Here is a 22,084-nt window from a genome sequence, read left to right as displayed (position 1 = left end):
TTCTGGGAGATCTCTGGAGCTTCCAGCAAAGACAGGTGGATTTTTCCCTTGTAATAAGGTAAATGGACAATGGCTTCCAGGCTTCAGACAGGTAGGTTCACCTTAAAGTTGTTCCCCTCCCTCCATGCCAAGGCCAAAGTAAGTCCAGATCCTATTTTCCATCCAGATGTTATTAACTCAGGCTGCAGACAGTTCATTGTGCTTTTAAGAAATTTATTCAATTCATAGTGGTATCTTTGAACAGTCAGTAAATTATACTAGACAAAACTCATACAGACATTGACCCCAGGTATGCCACAACAGTCCCCCAAGAAGCGTGAGAAATCATCTACAGCAGCCAAGTTGGAAAGGGCAAGTGACTGTGCTTTGCTGTGTGTCCTTGAAGGCTCTTTGGTCCTGCTGGTTTTCTCTTACAGGCGTCCAAATAAAACTTCCCTTTCCTAGTCAGTACACACCAGTCTTTGGTATTTAACCTAATGGGCTGAAGAAGGGAGGTAGCTAGGAAATTATACCCATTACAATGTGTGGTTGATGCCTACATACATCCTTTTTACTCACAGTTAGAATTACTTTTTTTTTTTCAAGGTGACCAAAGGCACAGCCATTCTAGATCTCTCTATAAATAGGTGTGCATGTGCGTGTGTGTTACTCATTTCAGAGAGGAAGGGAGAGGGAGAGAGAGAAACATCAATGATTAGAGCGAATCATTGACAGGCTGCCTCCTGCAGGCCTCCTCCTGGGGATTGAGCCCGCAACCCGGGCATGTGCCCTGACCAGGAGTCAAACCGTGACCTCCTGGTTCATGGGTTAATGCTCAACCACCGAGCCATACAGGCTGAGCAGAATTATCTTTTAAACACAGAAGTAAAATCAGACATGAATTTAGAGCAGAACAAAGTATCAATAGACAGAGCTTGAGCACCATGGGAACTCTGCTGCCTCACACAATGACCTTTTTTCAGCACTAAGAACTCCCAAGTGCCTGATAAAACTCAAGGTTAGCAGCACTCCCAAAGAGCCTTTCTGACAGAGGAGAATGGGGTAGAGTGGAGATGAGCCCCAAGGTGACACAGACTAGCCCTCCCTCCCCGCAACACACATACTTCCTGCGTTAGCTAGAACTACATGGGTAAAGGTTTCATAGCTTGAGAGAAGATGACACAGAGGGAAGAGGAAAGAAGAGTAGAAACTTCTCTCTGTCCCAGGGGTTCTTCCCAATCCTGGCTGGAACCAGAATCCCAAAGTTTTCCTGTTTTTTCCAATCGGTTTGCTGAATGTCTCCCTCAGGTCCCAGCAACTTCTCCCTGAGGGGGCCTCAGCTCCTGGTTTCCATGGGATGGAAGGGGGAAGCAGACAGAGGATTTGGTCTTCCACCCCTTGTTCCCTTTCATCCCCTGGAGCCCAATAAGCCAAGTGCCTGGGTAGAAGCATGAGGAATTCTGCTGCCTCATACACCCCCAAATACACCCTAGCCTTAGGCCCTGTTGGCAAAGAGGAATGAGGGCACAGGCAGCTAAGGAGGAGCTGGTGAATATTGGTATAGACCGGTCCCTGCTGAGGTGGGACATTTAGAGACCCTTATTGAAGTAGACGGAAGGCACAAGTTCTCCATATTTGGCCTTGATGGTGTCTTGGAGCTCCTGTTCCAAGTAGGAAACTGGCAATTCACTGAGAAGAGAGAAGAAGGTTATGAGTATGCCACCTAGACAGCAGCAAATCAAATACCACCTCTAAGAAGCCCCTTTCCCATATTTTCCTTCAGAATTAGTAGTAGCTGCTGTACACCACAATATGTTGCTTTTACCTCTCCCTGTCCTCCTTCTCCCTGGTGCTCAACTTCCACCTTCTCCACAAGATTACAGGCACAGGGCTCAGAACACAGGAGACATCTAACAGATGACCACTGAGCTAAGAGCACTAAGGAAGGGGAGAGTGGCATCTCCTCGGCATATATTCCAGGTATGTAGTCATACCTGGTCTCCTGGAACTAGTCCTTCCTCCCACCCATCTGATGCTCCCCTTCCATGACATGCAAGGGGAGTGAAGAGGTTCAAGTCATCCACCCTCTGGCAAATAAGAGCCAGAATAAGGACCTGTTCCCCTTGTTCAAATTCAAAGACTGGATCCAGCCTGGGGAGATTTATCTAATAACCCAACCAGCAGGACAGAGTCTCTTGTTCCCCCACTTTCTCTCCAAGGCAGCCCTTGCTGCACTGGGAGGAAGCAATTCATCCCTTTGGAGACGTGTTCTGGCTTACCATTCACGCAGGGTTAAGAGGCCCAGAGTTTAGGCTGATAGGCACTTGTCCCTGGACAAATGCTGCCCTTCTTGCCCCTCCCTCTCTCCTTCCGGACAGCGAGCAGGGCAGGGAGAGTAGGGACAGGACATTTGGTAAAACAAAGTAAGGAATGAGTAGCTGATACCATATCTGTGGGAAGAGCCCACATGCCACTGGCACCATGAAGATGAGGCTGGAAAAAAGGAGAAACCAAAGCATTAGGGGGCATTTCCCCACAGGCCCTCCCACATGCCTGAGCCCCCTAAAGGATAGGGCAGATGCCCCTTCACTTGGCCTCCCTTCCCAGCTGGCTCCACAACCCCTCTCCCTTCAACCCTTCTCCTGGTCTCTAGGTGCCAGGATACTCATTCTAGCATGGATTAAAATCAGCCAGCCTCCATCCCTCATCCCCTACCCCGATCCACCCCTGTTGTTCAAGCACATGAAGTCACTAGGGAGTGTAAGCAGCAGCCCTAAAGACCACATGCATCCACTGATATGCAGGGAAAGCAGTGAAAGGTGTGAATCCAAAGATCCTGCCCCTCTAGTCACTGAGCATCTGGACTGTTGGAGAACAGTAAAGGGCAGGGTTCATCAAACTTCAATGTGCATACAGATAACTCCGAGGGCTTATGAAAATGTGATGCTGATTCAGTAGGTCTCGGGAAAGGCTTGAGAGTCTTTACTTCTAACAAGTTTTCAGATGATGCAGGTCTAGGACCATGTCTTACAGGATTTGAGAGTCTAACGAACCTGAGTTCCTATCACAGCGTTGACACTTAAAAGTGGTACAGCCTGGGGCACGTTATCTCTGGGCCAGCAGAGGGAGGACCAGAGTGTCTACTTTGCAGCGTCACTGTGAGGATTCAGTGAGATAACGACCGATGTACAGCACCCAACCGGTGGTAAGTGCCCACTCGTGGGAATTCAATTAACAGAAGTATAGCATGTCTGCCAAGGACCAATCTCAGCTCCAGCAATTGGGCAAGTGTCTTCATCGCTCCAAGCCTTAGTTTCTTCTTTTGTAGAAGAAGATGAGGGCGTCTATGCGTCCAGGGCTGAGGAGCGTAAGTGAAATTATAGGTGTGCAGCATTAGCCCAGGGGGCACACTCAATAAGTGTCAGTTGTTGTGGCTGTCATTAGCGCTGTAGTCCTGTGAAGCATGATTCATGGCAGGACGTGTCCAGTCGATGGCAGGCACCTAAGAATGCTGCCCTGACGTGTTTTCCTCCTGTGCGAGGTTGGGATACTTGACAGCCCCAGGCTGCCACACATTTTTGTCTCTTCGTGTATTTTATCTATTTATTTATTTATTTTATTGAGATATAATTGACATATAACAATGTGGAAGTTTAAGATGTTGATTTGATACATTCACGTATCGCAACATGATGATCTGAGTGTTAGCTAACACCTCTGTCATGTCGCATCACTATCACTTCTTTTTCACGTTGGGATTGTCTCATCTTTTTTTTTTTCTTTTTCTTTTGAAATATAGTTTTAATATTGCTGATAGTATTACAGATATCTCCCATTTGTCTCATCATTTTTGTCTCTTCTCCAGACGTAAGGTCAGAGGGAAGACCCTGGGACAGGAGGGTACCCAAGCACTCTGCCTTCCATGGGCATGTGTGCGCACAGCCTTGCTAGCCTGGTTCCCTCCAAAAAGGTGAGGTGAGAGCTCTCTAGATGGATCACAGATGTACTGAGCTCCGGCACTGTGGAAGTCAGGCAAAGGAGTACGTGTTCTTCAACACGGGTGACATAAGACAGGTCTTGGTGCCCCAGCCACCACAGAACCCAAACCAAGAAAACATGTTACTCACAAGCACCCACACAGCATAACCTGCAACGGCGCATGCAGGACCTTGACTTTCTGCACAAAAACAAACAAAAGGAAAACCCACATGGGGCTTATATACCTCAAGGTGAACCCCATGCCTGCCCTGCGACCAACCAACCAACAAGCCGCAGGTGTAAGACTGCTGGCCCTGACGGAGAGGACAAGGGCTCTCCTTGCTCTCTGTAGACAAGGCCGTGCTACCGGCTATGCTGTCTGAAGCGGGCAGCCAGGGGGACTGGTATTCTGAGCCCTACTTCCGTGAGATGAAGACTGGCAGCGAGAGGGAAGGATCAGAGGATCAGGAGCTCCCAGGCACAGGTGTGGTGGGAGGACTCTGGGCAGGGAAGAGGCAAAAGGAAACCCCACTCACCTGCATGAAGCGCAGTTTCTCCAGCCTTTCCATGACGATTGGCAATAAGACTGAAAGAAACCAGGGAGAAGCTGGGGGGACCTGTGAGACTATCCCTAAGACCCCTTTCCGAAGTCAGATCAGGGACTGAATGATTCTCCCTCCTTCCACAGAAGTTCCAGAAAATACTTTTCATTTGGGAGAATGGCGGACTGTAGGCATGGCCACTCTGACTTGTCCCCCAAGTCCCAGCAGGAGGGTGCTTCCCAAAGCACACCTGCAATAATAGAACATGTGCCCCAGGCCCAAAGTGTCCTCAAAACTATCTCTGAAAGCTCATGTAAACAGACTTCTTATCTTCCTCTGTAACATGCCCCTGCTGGAAGCAAAACGAGGGCAGGGGATTTATTTTTGCTACCACTGTCTCCCCGGCACCCCACATTGTGTCCAGTACATTGAAGGTACTTAAGAAATATGTGCTGAATAAAAATAACTTAAAATGTCTCATCAATTGACGTTCCAAGAACTACAGTGTGGTTCTCCTGTGGCTTTCAGCACTCAAGCAAACCAGTATGAGAAGCATCGCTGTAGAAGCTGGGATCCCACCTCCCACCCAAAAGCTGAGTGTGGCTGAGGCCTCTAGCATGTGCTCCAGGGGCCCCCAGAGGGGAAGGCTTCCCCATCTTACTCATGCCAGGGGCTGCCATGGTGATGCGAGAAATAACCACTTGAGTGATGCCTACGGCCGCAGCTCTCTGAGGGCAGAAAAGAGCAAGTTGTTAGGAATGACCTTATCCAGTATCCATGGCTGGGCCAGAGGCAGGGTCAGAGTCAGGGTCACAGCCAAGTCTGAGCTGGTAAAGGGGAAGCGATGGACCTGCCAGGGGTTGAGTGACTTCTCCCAACCTTCACCCACCCAGCCAGCTTCAGGACTAGAAATGATGCAGAAAGGACATGAGAAATGTCCCAAACAGAGAAATGTGGGGGAAACTGAGGAGAATGAGAGTGGAGTGGGGGAGACCCTATAATGGAGCCCACGCCTGCTCGGACCGCTAAGGACAGGAAAGGGTATGAAAGGGAGTTCCCTCCTCCCACCCAAAGGGAGGACCTCTGCTCACCCGGGAATGACCAATCTCATTGTGATTTTTGTCCTTCACGGAGATGCCTTGGATGAGTTCCCTAGACACAGACAGGAGATGCTGGATATGGGAAAGGGGTACTGGAAGCCTGCCAACCATGTGACACACCAGGGGACCAAGGCCAGGGCACTCAAGCTCTAGGGAGCCACCTCCGTAGCCTTGCCCTGTAGCCTTCCTCTGCACTCCAGTGAGTGGAATCTGAAGTGATCTAGGGCATTGGTTAAGAGAGCTAGTCCTGAGCCCGGACTGCCTAGGTTGAACCCTGAAACTGCAGAGCGTGTCTGATCATGAGCAACTTCCCTAATCCTTCTAAAGACCCAGTTATCCTCAACTGCAAAATGGAGACAATCCTGACACCCACTTCATAGGACTTGGTGTTTTAACAGGATAATGCCTGCAAAGTGCTTAGTCCGGTGTCTGACACCGAGCGACTGCACCACAAACAGTAGCTGCTCTGGTTATTCTTCTCAGGCCAGTTCTTGACAGCATTCAACCCAAAACCAGGTAGGTGGCTGGGACTTATTCATTTGATGGAAAGGAGCAACTGGATGGGGAAGGGAAAGAGGAGAGGAGCAACGTGTATGCACAACTATCCCGGTAGTGGGGTCTTTCAGCAAGGGCAAGTGCGATACATTCCCGTTTACTAGCAGTTCTAAGAAAATGTGGCTGTAGAAATTGGTGAGGATGATGAAGGCAATGGTGACAACAGTAGCAATAAAAGCTAACATTTAGCCCTAACCGGTTTGGCTCAGTGGATAGAGCGTCGGCCTGCGGACTGAAGGGTCCCAGGTTCAATTCCGGTTGTGGGGCATGTGCCTTGGTTGCGGGCACATCCCCAGTGGGGGATGTGCAGGAGGCAGCTGATTGATGTTTCTCTCTCTCATCCATGTTTCTGACTCTCTATCCCTCTCCCTTCCTCTCTGTGAAAAAAATCAATAAAATATGTATTTTTTAAAAAGCTAACATTTATATAGCACTTGTTATGTTCCAGGTGCTATTTTGAGGACTTTACATATATTACATCATTCCATTTTATAACAGAGGAACGTCTATGCTTTCTCTAATCAAGGAATAAGAACCGAGAGACACAACAGGTTTCTACTTTTACCTATTCATAGAGCCGGGTACCTGGAAAACATCTATCTACTCCTCAGGCTTCTTTCAAAGCTTCTTGGCTCTGTTCTATCTTTGGACACCTCACTCTGCTGCATTTCATCCTGTAAACCATCCCCAGGGCTTTGGAAGTAGGCAGCGCTCACAACTTAAATACAGTTGCAGTTGAAAGGACATGATTGAGTATAAAATGCACAGGCTCACCTTATGTCTCCATCCCACACCATCCAAAAAATGACTCCCACATACCCATCACAGATTAAACCTAAATTACCCGTCACTCCTATTGGACTGGCCATCACTATTAGAGCAGTCAATCCTCGGGGACCCTTCAGAGGCACAGCCTGGCAGCCTCCCCCCACATCCACCCCAGCTCCAAGAAGCCACCCACTGCCTTGGTCTCGTGCCTTGGTTTCCCTGCTGACCTTGTGGCTTGTAAGGAGGAAAAGGGAGCCCTGTACTCACTGCTGTCGCATCATTGGGATATTGACACAGTTAGCAGCAGCTACAGCAGCAAAGGGCACCCAGCGGGCCACCAAGGGTGGAGCTTTCTGTTGGAGAAAGGGAACCTGGGAGTTGCTGAGGCTCGCTGCAAGATGAGAGTGGAGGGACTACAAAACAAGGGCTACTGCCGCACACCCAGACAACCATCTGGGAACCCAAACTCCCGCAGAGGCCTGAGAAGGACCAACCTGGGGACAGCCCTGCTGCATTTCCCACTACTTGGCTGGGCTCTGCTTATACCCCAACTCACCCACTAGCTCTCCCTGGGACTTTGCTGCCCCCTAGTGGCCACCATGCCCACAGCAGCCCCAGAAGTACCTTTGTCAACATGTTCATGCTCACAGCAGTGGTCACCGCAGTGGTTGTGGCTGTGACGTAGGAAAGGGCCATCTGTCTAGTGGAGGAGAGAGATGCTCAGGAATGGGGAGCCCCTCTGGCTGAGAGTACGACCATGGCTTGAGTGAGAAAGTCTGGAAATGGGGCTTCGTACCTGAGAAGCTCATGTGGTTTGTCCCGGGTCATCTTGTGGCCTCCCCCTAACTCCAGATGATCCAGCCCCCCACCCCCGGGGCTTCCTTTCTGTACTTTATTTGTATTTGAATTCAACAAATACTTATTGAGTGTCTATCATGTGCTATATATTGTCCCAGGTACTTCCTTTCTGTACTTTAATCACACCCAGCTTTTTCCTACTTCAGGATCTCTGCACACTGCTGCTCCCTACCCCGGGCATTCTTCCCTGGGCTCTTCCTTTTCTTTTTTAATATATTTTTATTGATTTCAGAGAGGAAGGGAGAGGGAGAAAGAGATAGAAACAAAAATGATGAGAGAGAATCGTTGACTGGCTATCTCCTACACGTCCCCTTCTGGGGACCGAGCCCGGGTATGTGCCCTGACCGGGAATCCAACCGTGACCTCCTGATTCATAGGTCAGTGCTCAACCACTGAGTCCCCCTGGCTGGGCTCCCTGGGCTCTTTCATAACTAAATCCTTATCCTTCAGAATTCAGCTGAGGACTTCCCTGACGAGCCTATCGACACAGACACCGCTCTGCTGTTCTCTGTCTTGTCACCGGTGTGTTTCCTAATGGCGACAATCTGAGCTTACTGTGCTTGTTTTCTTAGAAGACCTTAAGTTCTATAAGAAGAGGGGCCACAAATGCCTTACTCAAACGTATCCCCAGCACCTGAACCATTCCTGGCATATGTGTAGAATGAATGTAGAAGAAATATTTTCAGAATGAACAAATTTTGAATTGGTCCAAGAAGAAGATGCTTCCCTAGTCAGCCTAAGAGAACACCTCCGAACCCTGAAAAGGGGGAAACTTCGTCACCTGTCCAGTGTGAACCCTACGCAGGGAGGACTTGACACCCTGAGAACCCTTTAGAAAGGTTGTTCCCCTAGAGGCAAAAGGACAGCCACCTCCTCCAAACCCATGTGCACAGCCTGGGGTTCAGGTCTCCTACCTGCCTGATGTGGGGGAGGCCGCATTCCTGTTGGTGTAGTTGACTAAGGCATTGAAGGACTGGTTCACCCATTGCCAGAAGATGATCGCTGGCATCGTCCTACCAGTAATCGAGGTCCGGAAAGGAGAGGAGAATGGAAGGGAGGGTTTGGTATGCACAGGTCAAACCATGTTAACAGCTGTTCCCCAAACTGTTCCCGTGTTGTATACACCTGGGATTTTGTACAGCCTTGCTCCTCTTCCTGGAACACAAACACAAACACACACACACACACACACACACACACACACTCACTCACATTCACACTCACACACTGTTCCCTTCATGGCTAAATCACGCCCTGTTGAGAGATTACTTCCTCCTTGGAACCTTTTTGACCCTTCCCCTGCCCTTCCTGAGACAAAGTCATCCCATGCTCCCAACTCCTACAACCCCCATTTCTCTCCTCAACCTACCACTTAGCAAGCTGGACTGTGACTCTTCACTTACTTCTTGGTCTCTAACAAAACTGGAAGCTCCTTGAGGGGAAAGGAGGACTAAAGTCTTTATATTCCTAACAGCCGGGGCCCAAAGTCTGGCTCAATAACTAGACAAATAAATGCACAGGGGGCGGGAGAAGGAAGAGAGGAAGGGCAAAAGCCATACATCCAGCAGCTCCGTTTATTCTCTCCCCACCTGAGCTGAAAGGGCCTTCTTATTTTTTCCTGGGATATTACTTTATAAAATACATTGAACTCATTGTTGATATAAGCACTTTTTTAAAGAGGAAATTAGCATAGTTTATTCACTGAGAGTTCTAGAAAGGACTGCCTTAAGTTAAAATCCAGGTACCAATAACTTCCTGGCTGTATGATCGTGCACAGGTTATATAACCTCTCTAGAACCTCATCTATACAACTGAGAGGGAATAGTACCTCTCTGTAGGACTCTTGAGAAAATTAAGTGAGGTATCGCATTCAAAGAATCTAGCACAGTGCCTCGTATCAGGAAAGTTTCAGTGAAGATGGCTATTATTATAATATGGCTCCCTGCCTAGCAGACCCAAGTGGTTACACCTCCCACTGCCTTGCTCCCAAGTCCCACCTGTAGAACTGGAGCATGAAGCCTGTGATGATCATGCCGCCGGGAACCTGGAAGGACATCCGTCCAATGACATTCATCTTCTCCCCGGTGTCAGGGTGGAAGGCAGAGTCATACAGCTTTTTGGCATACAGCAGCTGCTCCACTTGAGTCCCTGGGGGCACGACCCCCATCCTGTCACCCAAGGACAGAGTTACCCCCTTGTCCCCCCCCCCACTCCAAGTCATCCTGCTCTAATTTCTCCCTCCTTCCTGAGATTTCTGCCTATACCCTCCTCATCCTCCGTTTCCACCTCCTCTAGGGAACCCATCAAAGTTGCCCCAGTGCCTCCAACCCCTTCCCCTAACCGTTCACCTGCTTTTCTCCACCATCATCTTGGCCCAATCCAGCTCCCGCTCTGGTACCAAAACAGTGCGAGGGTCCGTGACATTGAAGAAGTGCTTCACCCGCCCCAGGAAAGTGAACTGGTCCCAACGGGGGGCATCGATGTTAAAACCAGACAGGTCAGGCTCCATCTTGCTCACACACACAACTGTGTACTTAAGGAAGACAGGAAAAATGAGAACTGTTCCCTAAATCAAAACCTGGCCCGGAAGCCTATTCTGATCTTATAGCTGTCGTTACCTAGTCATGAGAGAGAATCGTTAAGCTGAGCATCTCCCACTTTGGTAAACTGCCTGCTCTCACCAGCCACTGCCCTCATCTAACAGTTTGGGAAGGACTCAGACTGAGCAACAGGGAACCAACAGGTGTTTCCTGAGTGCCTACTGGTGGCCAGCCCTGTGCTTGATCATGCTGCGGGGGAGATTGGGAAAAGGGTCAATACAGAGCCTGTACTTGGAGAGCTGAGACTGACTGAGGAACAAGAGCCCACAGTGGAACAGTATGTAATATGTAGAGCAACCATAATACAGGAGATACGCAGAAGCAGAGACTGAGGGGCGGAGGAACAGAGTAATCAGAGGGGGCTTCCCAGAAGGAGTGCAATGTGAGCGCGGCCCTAGAAGATAGATTTATCTGAAGGAGGAAGAAGGCAGGGGATCCCATTAAAGGTAGAAACAATCACAGATCAAGTGGAAATGAACACTTCCATCATTTCCGTGTCGTGTGTGGTGCATGTTGGCCCTGTGAGAGATTCAGGGCCATGGCTGTGAGTGAGGTGCCATGTCTGCCCTCAAGGACTTTCAGAATAGAGGTTAAACAGGTAAGTAATTCAATAAGGACAGCAGACACTGGGAGCAGTGGAAAGCCAGCAAAGAGACATCTAAAACTGAGATGACCATATCTCCCAGTTTGCCTAGGAATGTTGGCCTGGGGTCATTACGAATAGCACCCCTTTCACTCTCAATTTGGATGTGTCCCAATTTGGATGATAAATGAAATGGTCACCTTATCTGAAATAGATGAGGAGTTTTTCTTCTTTTTTTTTTTTTCAACAGAGCCTTTATTAACATGCAAGTATCATTTGCCACAAGATATACATGTTCTCCTAATTTTTCAGTTCTTTTTCAATATTTTAACTTAAGGTTACTTGTGGATCTAACATAAAAAGTAACCTACTAAAATCAGTCAAAGTAAAATTTGATTCTAGCTATCACCTTAATCTTTTATTATTTAGATTTATAATTGACATCATTTGTCTCAAGTAGCAGAATATAATTCTTGTACTTGGTAATCTTCTATACTAAAATACGTACCAGTATATCTTTGTTGTTTTTTTTTCTACCAGTATATCTTAATAAGCTACTAAATATATGGAATTAACATATATATTTAACTGCTTTCAATAAGCTAGAAAGTATAATGTTAAGTTTTCTAAGAGGAAAATCATTTATAGATCTTGGTTGTTTATGATTTTTGCAGTTTCCATAAAAATTGGTCCATATTAAACCAGTCTTGAAGAACTAAGATGGAAACTTAAAAACCCTAATGACAGCCTTGATCTACTAAGATAGAAACAATAATAAACCAAACTACAGTTCTCTTTTCCCAGGCCCAAGCAGAGATGCTCTGTCATAGCTTTTGAAACATTTTTTGTCTGTTTAGTATAAAAGCTGAATGACCTCTTTATAAGTTATATGTCAGTGGGAGACCCACAGATGATGGGCATATTTATTGGGACACATTTTAATTAATAGAAGATAATTCATATACCGTATCACAGTGCATCATAAGATTTGCACTATATCTGTCCACATGCTTGTCATATTTTATAACATTTCAGTTGGATGCAGGAAGACTGGAATTGTTCAGAGAAGTCTAGCTTTTAAGATGTGGGTAAAGTTCACAGTGAGTCTTTTTAAACATTTAAGCAACCAGAAGTATAATCACAACAAGGGACTATGTAAGAAGAATGAATATTGCAAAGGAAGCTTTATAGTCAATGAAAATACAGTACTTTGGATTGGCCAAAATGCACAGTACACATGAAACCGAGGTCATGTACTTCACTTACTGACCACGTGGCTACAGTTCTAAAGGTCACTACTCCAACAGCCTTACCAAGTAATCTTCCAAATTGCTTTTAAATAAAGTTCTTAAATTGTAGCAATGAACAAAAAGACAAGATACACTTAAAACAATACTGCAGTTTATCAAAAGACACATAAGAAATTTCAACTCATGTCTTCGACAGTTATAAAAATCAACATTTGTCTAAGTTATAAACATGTTTTTAATGCAATTATTTGCATAATTCTAATAATGGTAATGACAGCTATAAGATCAGAATAGGTTTAAAAACAACAATACTAAAAACATAAAAATACATAGCCCCAATATTTGCCTGTAGAATATGCTCATTTATGACTAAATTTCAGCATTTACTATATCGCCACCGCTCTAATTTTAAAAATCACATCCAAAGGGTAAGGGAAAACTACCTAGCAACTGGCATATTTGTTTATTTCTCAATTGGTGAATATATCCTTAATCTGTTGATGTAGCAAACAAATTTCAACTGTGTCATGCAAAAGCAGAGATGATAGTCTGCTTTGCAATGGACTTTAAAGTTCAGCCCTGACCGGTTTGGCTCAGTGGATAGAGCGTCGGCCTGCGGACTGAAAGGTCCCAGGTTCGATTCTGGTCAAGGGCATGTACCTTGGTTGCGGGCACATCCCGAGTGGGAGGTGTGCAGGAGGCAGCTGATCAATGTTTCTCCCTCATCGATGTTTCTAGTTCTCTATCCCTCTCTCTTCCTCTCTGTAAAAAATCAATAAAATATATATTTTTTAAAATAAAGTTCAATCACACACAAGCAACATGCTATATATGAAAAAGTTACTAACCGAACTACAGGTATTAAATACTGGAAATAGTTAACAGTTTATTATAATTTATTTTATTTAACAATCTAGGAAGTTCGCAGCCATCAGCAGTTCCAGTGCAATTTCAGGTGCAATTGGGAATTCAGGAATCTCCGTGGAGCTGCTAGTGTAGCGAACCTTGTAAGTAAAATACATGCACACTTTTGATAGCACACATGAAGGGATCTCTCTAAAATTGACTTCATTCGTTTCGTTCTCAGCAACCTGACCTGGGCCACTCAACATGGCTTTTATTGTTCCTGATGTTAATGCATGTTCTCTTTTTACAATAAATTCATGACCATCTGAAGATATCAACTTGACATACATGGCATCAGGGCCTTCACAGCCACCATAGGCTTTCTCTTCTCCATTTGTCAGCCCCGCAGCCACCCTGCCAGGTCCCCGCACACCCCCACAGCCCCCACTCCAGGGCTGCCCCTCCACCCCCACAGCCTGCCTCCGTGGGTTCTGGGCTAGATGAGGGATTCTGAACACACTTTGTTAGTATGAGAAATAAAGAATGTTTTGGAAATATGCATAGAAGTTAAATAGATGGAAGAGCTGTATTTCAAGCAAAAGGAAGAGCCAGCACTGAAAGCTCATGGTGTGCACAATGTCACTCCTACCCTCACAACAAGAAAAAAAGCTGAACAAACTAAAAATCAACAACTATTCTTAGACCCATCAGAGAACTGAGATCATAGGGCAAACCACTGCCTCAAAACCTGGAGACAGGCAGGAAAAGAGACACACAGCTCTTTGAGAGCAGAAGCCCACTGCTAGGGCAAGTATCACTGGAAAACTTAAACTGTAATCAACGAATTTCTGGAGCTCGATGTGGACAAGTGGGGACTCAATCTTGGAGGACACTACTTTTGTGAGTTTTACCTCCAGGAACCCACTAGGTTCTCAAGGTGAAGGTCAGAAAAATATCCCCTAGTGCTTCTGGCAGCCAACCAATGATGCTCTCTCATCATTGATATTTCTCTCTCTCTCTCCCTCTCCCTTCCTCTCTGAAATCAACAATTTTTTTAAAAAAGAGAGAGAGAGAAAGAATTAAAAAAGACGCTCTAACCGGTTTGGCTCAGTGGATAGAGCGTCCACCTGCGGACTGAAGGGTCCCAGGTTCAATTCCGGTCAAGGACATGTACCTTGGTTGCAGGCACATCCCCAGTAGGGAGTGTGCAAGAGGCAGCTGAATCGATGTTTCTAACTCTCTATCCCTCTCCTTTCCTCTCTGTAAAACAATCAATAAAATATATTTTTTTTTAAAAAAGAATTTAAAAAGAATAGAATAGCCAAGAACCTTGGGACAATTACAAAAGATGTGGCAAACACATAATGGGAATACCAGAAGGAGAAGAAAGGAAAAGAAGAAATATTTGAAGAAGTAATGACTGATAATTTTCCAAAATTAATGACAGACACCAAACCACAGATTCAGGAGTCTCAGAGAACACCAAGCAAGATAAATGCCCCCAAATCTACACCTAGGCATTTTATATTCAAGCCACAGAAAATCAAGATAAAGAAAAACAAGAAAGCAGCCAGAAAGAGGGGGAAAAAACCCTTACTTAGAGCAAAGGATTACATCAGACATTTCTTTAGAAACCATGTAAGCAAGAGTAAAGTGAAATATTTACCAGTAAGTGTTGAAAGTATAAAACAACCCATGAACCTAGAATTCTGCATCAAACAAAATGATCCTTTAAAAATAAAGAAGAAGCCCTGACCGGTTCGGCTCAATGGATAGAGCGTCGGACTGCAGACTCAAGGGTCCCAGGTTCGATTCCGGTCAAGGGCATGTACCTTGGTTGCAGGCACATCCCCAGTGGCGGGTGTGCAGGAGGCAGCTGATTGGTGTTTCTCTCTCATCGATGTTTCTAACTCTCTATCCCTCTCCCTTCCTCTCGGAAAAAAATCAATAAAATATATTTTTAAAAAGATGAAATAAAAATAAAGGAGAAAAAGAATTTCTCAGACAAGCAAAATTAAAGGAGTCTGTCAACAAGAGACCTGACTTGCAAGATGTTAAAAGAAGTTCTTGAGAAAGAAAGAATATTATATAGGTCATAAACTCTTGATCTACATAAAGAGTGTCAGAGAAGGAATAAATGAAGGTTAAAAAAAATCTTTACTTTTCTTATTCTAATTGTTAACAGTTAACAAACAGATAACAGTGTGTTCAAAATAATAATAGCAACCATGTATCCAGTGATTATAGCTGTAGATAAGTGAATGATATAGTGGATGGGAGGGAGGAACTGAGAATACTCTATTGTAAGGTACTTGTACTACCAATGAAGTGGTATAGTATTATTTGAAAGTGGACTTGGGTTAGTTGTAAATGTATATTGCAAACTCTAGGGCAAGCACTAAAAAATTTTCCCAAAAGAAAAATTAATAGTAGATATGTTGAGAAGTGAGAAACTGGAGTCAAACATAAAGCTAAGGCTTTGAAACTTTTGCCTAAAAATTTCAGGAAGAAGCCCAGCCAGCGTGGCTCAGTGGTTGAGCATCGACCTATGAACTAGGAAGTCATGTTCGATTCCAGGTCAGGGCACAAGCCCAGATTGTGGGCTTGATCCCCAGTGTGGGGCATGCAGGAGGCAGCCAATCAATGATTCTCTATCATCATTGATGTTTCTATATTTCTCTACCTCTCCCTTCCTCTCTGAAATCAATAAAAGTATATTAAAAAAAATAAATAAAATTTAAAAATTTCAGGAAGCCATTAAAAGATTTTAGGAAGAGTGACAAGATCAGATGTGTAGCTTATAAAGAACAATCATCCTATATAATAAAAGGCTAATATGCAAATTGTCCCCTTGGGAGTTCGACGGACTGCTCGCTATGACGTACGCTGACCACCAGGTGGTGGCATGGAACAAAGGAAGGCCCTGATTGGCCCTGATCGCTGGCCAGGCCTAGGGACCCTACCTGTGCACAAATTTCATACACCGGGCCTCTAGTATGAGATAAAGACTCAGAAAGAGGAGCTGGAAGGGGACCCCAATAATCTAGGCAAGAAGTGGCGCTAAAATGAACCCAAATGCACCAAACAGAGAGGAGGGCCCAAAAGGAGAGAACCTAAGTGATCAGGTATAGGAGGAATATTATGAGTCTAGGTTCAAGCAGAGAAGTAGAATCAATAGGAAATATATAGACATACTAGAGGCCCGGTGCACGAAATTTGTGCACGGGGGCAGGGGGGGGGTGTCCCTCAGCCCAGCTTGCACCCTCTCCAATCTGGGACCCCTCGAGGGATGTCTGACTGCCCGTTTAGGCCCGATCCAGGACTGCTGGCTCCCAACTGCTCGCCTGCCTGCCTTCCTGATTTCCCTTAACCACTCCCATGCCAGCCTGATTGATGTCTAACTGCTCCCCTGCCAGCCTGTTTGCCCCCAACTTCCCTTTCTGCCGGCCTGGTCACCCCTAACTGCCCTCCTCTGCAGGGTTGATCGCCTCCAACTGCCCTCCCTTGCAGGCCTGGTCCCTCCCAACTGCCCTCCCCTGCTGGCCATCTTGTGGTGGCCATCTTTTGTCCACATGGGGGCAGGATCTCTGACCACATAGGGGCAGCTATCTTGATCTTGTGTGTTGGAGTGTTGGTCAATCTGCATATTACTCTTTTATTAGATAGGATAAAATCTCATACACAGGCAATCCACTCCGGGCCCCAGCAGGAGGTCTGTCTATCCACCAAACTGGTCTGTCTATCCAGAAACTTTGTTTCTGCCAACAATAACAAAAATCCCATACACACACTGATAAAAATTGATTTAGTACAAGGAATTAGCTAATTGGCTTATGTAATTGTGGGAGTTGGCTAAGTAAGCCGGAGGTCAACAAAAGAGACAGACAGGAAGGGCTGATCCTGGGGGAAAGGGAAGTAATGCAGGCCCAGCTGTCTCTGACTCCAGGGGGGCCTAGCCCTCTTTTAAAGGGATTCCATCTGATTAAGTCAGACCACCCATGATAATCTCCCTTTAGGTTAATTCAAAACCAACCCATTATGGATTTTAATTACATTTGCAAAATCCCTTCACCACAGCCCTAAATTAGTGTTCCTTGGAATAACGGGGAGAAGGTGTGTGGGAAGGGATTGGCTAGGAATGGCTGCTTCTCCCTCATAGCCCACTACAAACATGAGGTGTGTGTGGGGGGGGTGGAGAGTGCTAAGGAATTTTGTTTGGCCTAGTCAAGTTGACACATCACAAATATTTAGGGTGATACCTGGGGTTTCTGATTTGGGCAATAACGTGCTAAGTCTGAGAATATAGAAAAATAGGCTTTCAGGGGGAAAAATAGTAAGTTTGATTTTCCACATGTTGAGTTTCAAGTGCCATAAAACTTTCTTTCTTTTTTCTTTTTTTAAATATATTTTATTGATTTTTTACAGAGAGGAAGGGAGAGGGATAGAGAGTTAGAAACATTGATGGGAGAGAAACATCGATCAGCTGCCTCCTGCACACCTCCCACTGGGGATGTGCCCGCAACCAAGGTGCATGCCCTTGACCGGAACCGAACCTGAGACCTTTCAGTCCGCAGGCCGATGCTCTATCCACTGAGCCAAACCGGTTAGGGCCCACAGGACTTTCTGAAATGCAATAGGCTGCCTGCCACCTGTTCCTTTGCAAACACCATTCCCTGTCCAGAGTGCTATTCCCTCCCCTCTTCACTAAATAACACCCACTCATTTTTTTAATGAATAATTTTCAGATTTAACTTATATCTTCCACTACTAGGTCATTTGTCATTTTTTCTTTAAAATATCACCTTAACTCAGAATTTTCCATACACAGAAAATTACAAGTTCACACGCACAGCTTGTGCCCATGGAGCTCTGGGCTTTGCCCTCCAGGAACAGGCTAAACTTGGCCTCCTGCAGGCTGGTTCAAAGACCAAAGGCGTTTCACTCAGTCCCAACTGAACCAGGAGTGGGAGAGGGGCAAGAGTTCACCTGACTCCAAACGAACCTATAAGAAGTTGGCCTGGCCGAAACCGGTTTGGCTCAGTGGATAGAGCGTCGGCCTGCGGACTCAAGGGTCCCAGGTTCGATTCCGGTCAAGGGCATGTACCTTGGTTGCGGGTACATCCCCAGTAGGGGGTGTGCAAGAGGCAGCTGATCGATGTTTCTCTCTCATCGATGTTTCTAACTCTCTATTCCTCTCTCTTCCTCTCTGTAAAAAATCAATAAAATATATTTTAAAAAAAAGAAAAAAAGAAGTTGGCCTGGACAGTAAATCACACACCGATTTGGCTTACAGAGCTCCACACTGGTACCCCCTGAAACAGCCCAGCAGAGCAAGTTGCTATGCCTCTCCCTCAACACACACACACACGCACGCACACACACACACACACACACACACACACACACTTCTCAGACATCTCTCACCACCCTCAACCCAACATTGGCGAGTCCTCTGCCTTTTACAATGGAAGCTCTTCTACCATGAAGGGGTAATCATTTGCTAAATTCTGCAAGAAACTTTGCCTTCATTACTGAGGTCAGGACAGTACCTGTCCAGCCCTCATCTGATGTACAAATAGGCAAAATAAAATCTAAATTCTCTGCCTGGAACATCTTCCCCACATCAATGCCCCATAGGGCACAGTTCCATGACTCCTTCCCAGCCAAACTCGGCCCTTCTGTTCCATGCTCCCCTAGCATCCTGCTTTCACTGGCAGCATGTTGGGCTTTCGGAATTGTCACTTTCTTACTTACAGTTACTGTGTGAACTCTGACTTCCCTGATAGACTGTAAGGTTCATGCTGTATCTCTCACCTACCTTCTAGAGACACTAACTGCCTACTTGGAATGCATTCCAACTTATCCGTGGGTTCTCCTGGCATCAAGGATGTTACCTTTTTTAAAATCTAAACTCAGAACTTGCCTTAGTTACCAAACAGCAGGTTTTCTTTAACGAAGATGCAAACTGTCTACCCTGCTTATACTGCATCCTATCTAGTCTCTAAGTTTTCTTCCAGTTACCCTCCCTCTTCCCACAGAGCCACATCTAGGTACTCCCTAAAGAGGTCACTATCCTGTCCAGCGTGGCCCCACTAATGGAGAAATAGGGTTCCACTACTGAGAACAAGGGGGGAGCGGGAGGTCAAACAGGGATTGACAGATAACTCCCTTTCCTTCTAGGGTTAGGGATGAATACAAGATCTCAGTTTATAGAACAGGAAACTAATGCCTAGAAAGGCTCACATGATTGAGCTGTTTGTGGCACTACACAGCCCTCCACTAACAACAAACAGATCCAGTCCTGTATACCCATCCAAAGATCTGACAATAGCTAGGGCCTTACTTTCCCTTGCTCACAGGCCTAGGGTCATCTAGGTAGGTGTTCTATCCACTATAGGTTACTTGTTAAGGAGATAGATAGATAGATAGATAGATAGATAGATAGATAGATAGGAAGAAATGAAATAATCTACTAAATATCCGGAAGTAACGCTCATCCTGCCAGAGAGAGTTAATTTTCTGTGGCAAACAGTATCAGAGCTCAGAGAACAGACTTCCAACCCCCACTCTGGGATATCTTCTTGCAAGGGAAGGGAAGTACCCAAGGTGTCCCTGTTTTTATCCCAGGTAGGGATAAAAACAAGACCTTATGGCTGGTACTCACATCAGAGGAAGATCGAAGCGACCAAAGACTCAAGGTCACACACAAAGACCACTGAAATGGCAAGGGTTGGTGTCAAGTCTGCGCAGGGCAAACTGGAGAATGATACTAAAAATTAAACAAGCAGGCCTAGGTATATGATTATGTACACTTATGTGACTCCAGGGCAACAACTTAGAGAAGTCTGCCTTGCCTTTTTCCACAAAAGAACCAGGATAGAGACGGGTAGACTGTAGGAATGATGCTCTAAATTAACCATTCATCTTGCACCTCCTTAGTCAAGGTTGTTAACTGAGTTTTCTCTCCAACGATCTGAAGCAGGTATGCAGGTAGCAGATGTTTTAAAAATTACTTTAGTTGGATTCTTAAATAGCTAAGGACCATTCAGGGGAAGTCTGCCTTCGTTCCAATGATCTTCACCAGACTAGAAAACCTGCTGATAGGAAGAGGGGCAAAGTCTAAAAACCTAGATGAAACTATTAATACAGTCATGCTCCACTTAACGACAGGAATACATTCTGAGAGATGCCTCATTAGGTGATGGTGCCGTTGTGTGAACACCAGAGTGCCTTACACAAACCTAAATAGTATAGCCTACTACACACCTAGGCCATGTGGTATAGCCTACTGCTCCAAGGCTACAAACCTGTACAGCATGTTACTATATAAAACAATACAAATTTAAATCAAGTACAAGAGAAAATGATGAAAACCAGAGACACGGTAAACACGATATGTAGGAGGCTGCTGCCAGTGTAACAGAATAGTTTTACAGCAAACTTTTTTACAAGTATAAAGAGTATACTCTAAAATAACAATAAAAAGTATAGTACAGTAAATATATAAACCATTAATATAGTCGCTTATTTTCTAGTATTATGTACTGTACATAATTGTATGTGCTATACTTTTATATGAATGGCAGCACAGTAGGTTTATTTAACCATCAATACCACAAACACACGAGTAATGTGCTATGTTAGAACAGCTACAAGGTCACTGGGCAGCAGGAATTTTTCAGCTTCATCATAATCTTATGGGGCCACCAACATATATGAACACATATTACTGTTGATTGATACTAAGTTATGCGGTGCATGACTGTAGTAGCTAAGCCCTATGTAGCACTTCCTATGTGCCAGGCAATGTTCTATAAACTCGACATATAATAATTCATATAATCTCCAATTATAATTCATATAATCCTTACCTACCCAGCGAGGTTAGTAAGAGGCACACAGGCATGTGCAGTCAAGGTGTACCACCCCCCACCACACACACACACACACACACACACACACACACACACACTGTATCAGCTCTTAAAAAGTTCTAGGTTTACATCACAAATATAGACCACTCCGTTCTGGACAATACAAAAACGTTTAAAAGAACTTACATAAGAGTCAGACAGAAATGGGTTCAAATCTCCTCTATATTGCTTAAAATAACCACTTCCTAGGGTTGAGAATGAAATGAAATATTGTGCGAAATAAGGATGTAATATCCTAGAGCATTTTGTGCGCTGCTGTGTCTCCAGAGTCTAGCTCCCTGTGATGACTCTTTTCCTGTCCTCTGCATGGAGAGGAGGTGGGAGATAGTACCTCCCAACTCACCCAGACTCCCTCTCCATCTTCCTTGCCTAGAAGTACAGGCCCATTTTTTGCCTCCTTGGGGACTGCAAAAGTCGTACCTCCCGGTCTAACGTAACTTAGCAAAACCCGGCTACACCACAATGTCTTTCACCCGCGCTGTCCGCTCACTTCAGGGCTCAGGACCAGCTCCTCGGCAGCTTGTTACCTCCTCCGACAGGCAGCCTCCCACCACTTGGACTCCTCCACCCCAGGCTTCAACAGTGGTGTGTGGAGAAGGGTGCACAACCCTTTACGCCCCCACCCCTCGGACTGACAGATGAAGTTTGCTGGGGGCCATCAGGGAGAGGTCCAGGGGCAGATCCTGGCCTCTCCGCTCGCCACGTGGCTTCAGCAGGTAGAAGCCCGGTCCGCGCTGCAGACCAGCTGGGTCAGAGTCTGGACAGAAACACAAGCTCCCTCCCAGGCCTTAAGAACTAAAGGTAGATTTGGCCGGCGGCTGGCTCCCAAGACCACTTACCTGGTCCCGGGAGGAATGCAGGCTTGGCCTGGAAGCCCCGCCAGACTCCGCCCGGGAACCTCCCCTCGCCCCGCCTCCACGCCTCTCCTTCCCGACCAATCACAGGCCCGGCTGCCCGCCGGCCACGTGGGCGAGTTCTCACTAGTGCAGAGACTCCGCCAGCCAGCTGCTGCCTCCCGCGGTTCTGGGGGCCCCGCCTGCGCAGTGGGCGGGAACCGTGGCGCGCTTGCGCACTTCGGGGAAAGCGGAGCT

At 46.0% G+C, this 22,084-nt stretch overlaps 2 protein-coding genes across 2 annotated transcripts; both read right to left on the bottom strand.

Moving 5' to 3' along the window:
* Positions 1 to 204: 204 nt before the first annotated feature.
* SFXN2 (sideroflexin 2) lies at positions 205 to 22,081 on the bottom strand. The gene is made up of 12 exons (XM_028149364.2): positions 21,833 to 22,081; positions 10,129 to 10,313; positions 9,778 to 9,948; positions 8,695 to 8,793; positions 7,547 to 7,622; positions 7,190 to 7,275; positions 5,591 to 5,651; positions 5,161 to 5,227; positions 4,494 to 4,543; positions 4,107 to 4,156; positions 2,425 to 2,472; positions 205 to 1,668 (listed from the first exon to the last, which is right to left on the bottom strand). Exons 2-12 carry the CDS (start codon positions 10,287 to 10,289, stop codon positions 1,569 to 1,571), a joined length of 969 nt encoding a protein of 322 aa, XP_028005165.2. The 5' UTR covers positions 10,290 to 10,313; positions 21,833 to 22,081; the 3' UTR covers positions 205 to 1,568.
* Positions 13,067 to 13,466, bottom strand: LOC103288521 (elongin-C-like). Its single transcript, XM_054729075.1, has one exon. It carries the CDS (start codon positions 13,407 to 13,409, stop codon positions 13,119 to 13,121), a length of 291 nt encoding a protein of 96 aa, XP_054585050.1. The 5' UTR covers positions 13,410 to 13,466; the 3' UTR covers positions 13,067 to 13,118.
* Positions 22,082 to 22,084: the final 3 nt, after the last annotated feature.

This window comes from Eptesicus fuscus, chromosome 17 (assembly GCF_027574615.1).
Source record: "Eptesicus fuscus isolate TK198812 chromosome 17, DD_ASM_mEF_20220401, whole genome shotgun sequence".
NCBI lineage: Eukaryota > Metazoa > Chordata > Mammalia > Chiroptera > Vespertilionidae > Eptesicus > Eptesicus fuscus.
The sequence above is the reverse complement of the archived record's forward strand: the minus strand, read 5'-3'. Positions and strand labels throughout refer to the sequence as shown.

What these genes read in the sequence shown, in the direction of transcription:
- SFXN2 (XM_028149364.2), bottom strand. Translation starts at nt 10,289, where the DNA reads ATGGAGCCTGACCTGTCTGGTTTTAACATCGATGCCCCCCGTTGGGAC. An exon ending in GCATGAACATGTTGACAAAG is followed by an intron (nt 7,276 to 7,546) that starts GTACTTCTGGGG and finishes TTTCTCCAACAG; the next exon opens with AAAGCTCCACCCTTGGTGGC. An exon ending in AGAAACTGCGCTTCATGCAG is followed by an intron (nt 4,157 to 4,493) that starts GTGAGTGGGGTT and finishes GTTTTTGTGCAG; the next exon opens with AAAGTCAAGGTCCTGCATGC.
- LOC103288521 (XM_054729075.1), bottom strand. Translation starts at nt 13,409, where the DNA reads ATGTATGTCAAGTTGATATCTTCAGATGGTCATGAATTTATTGTAAAA.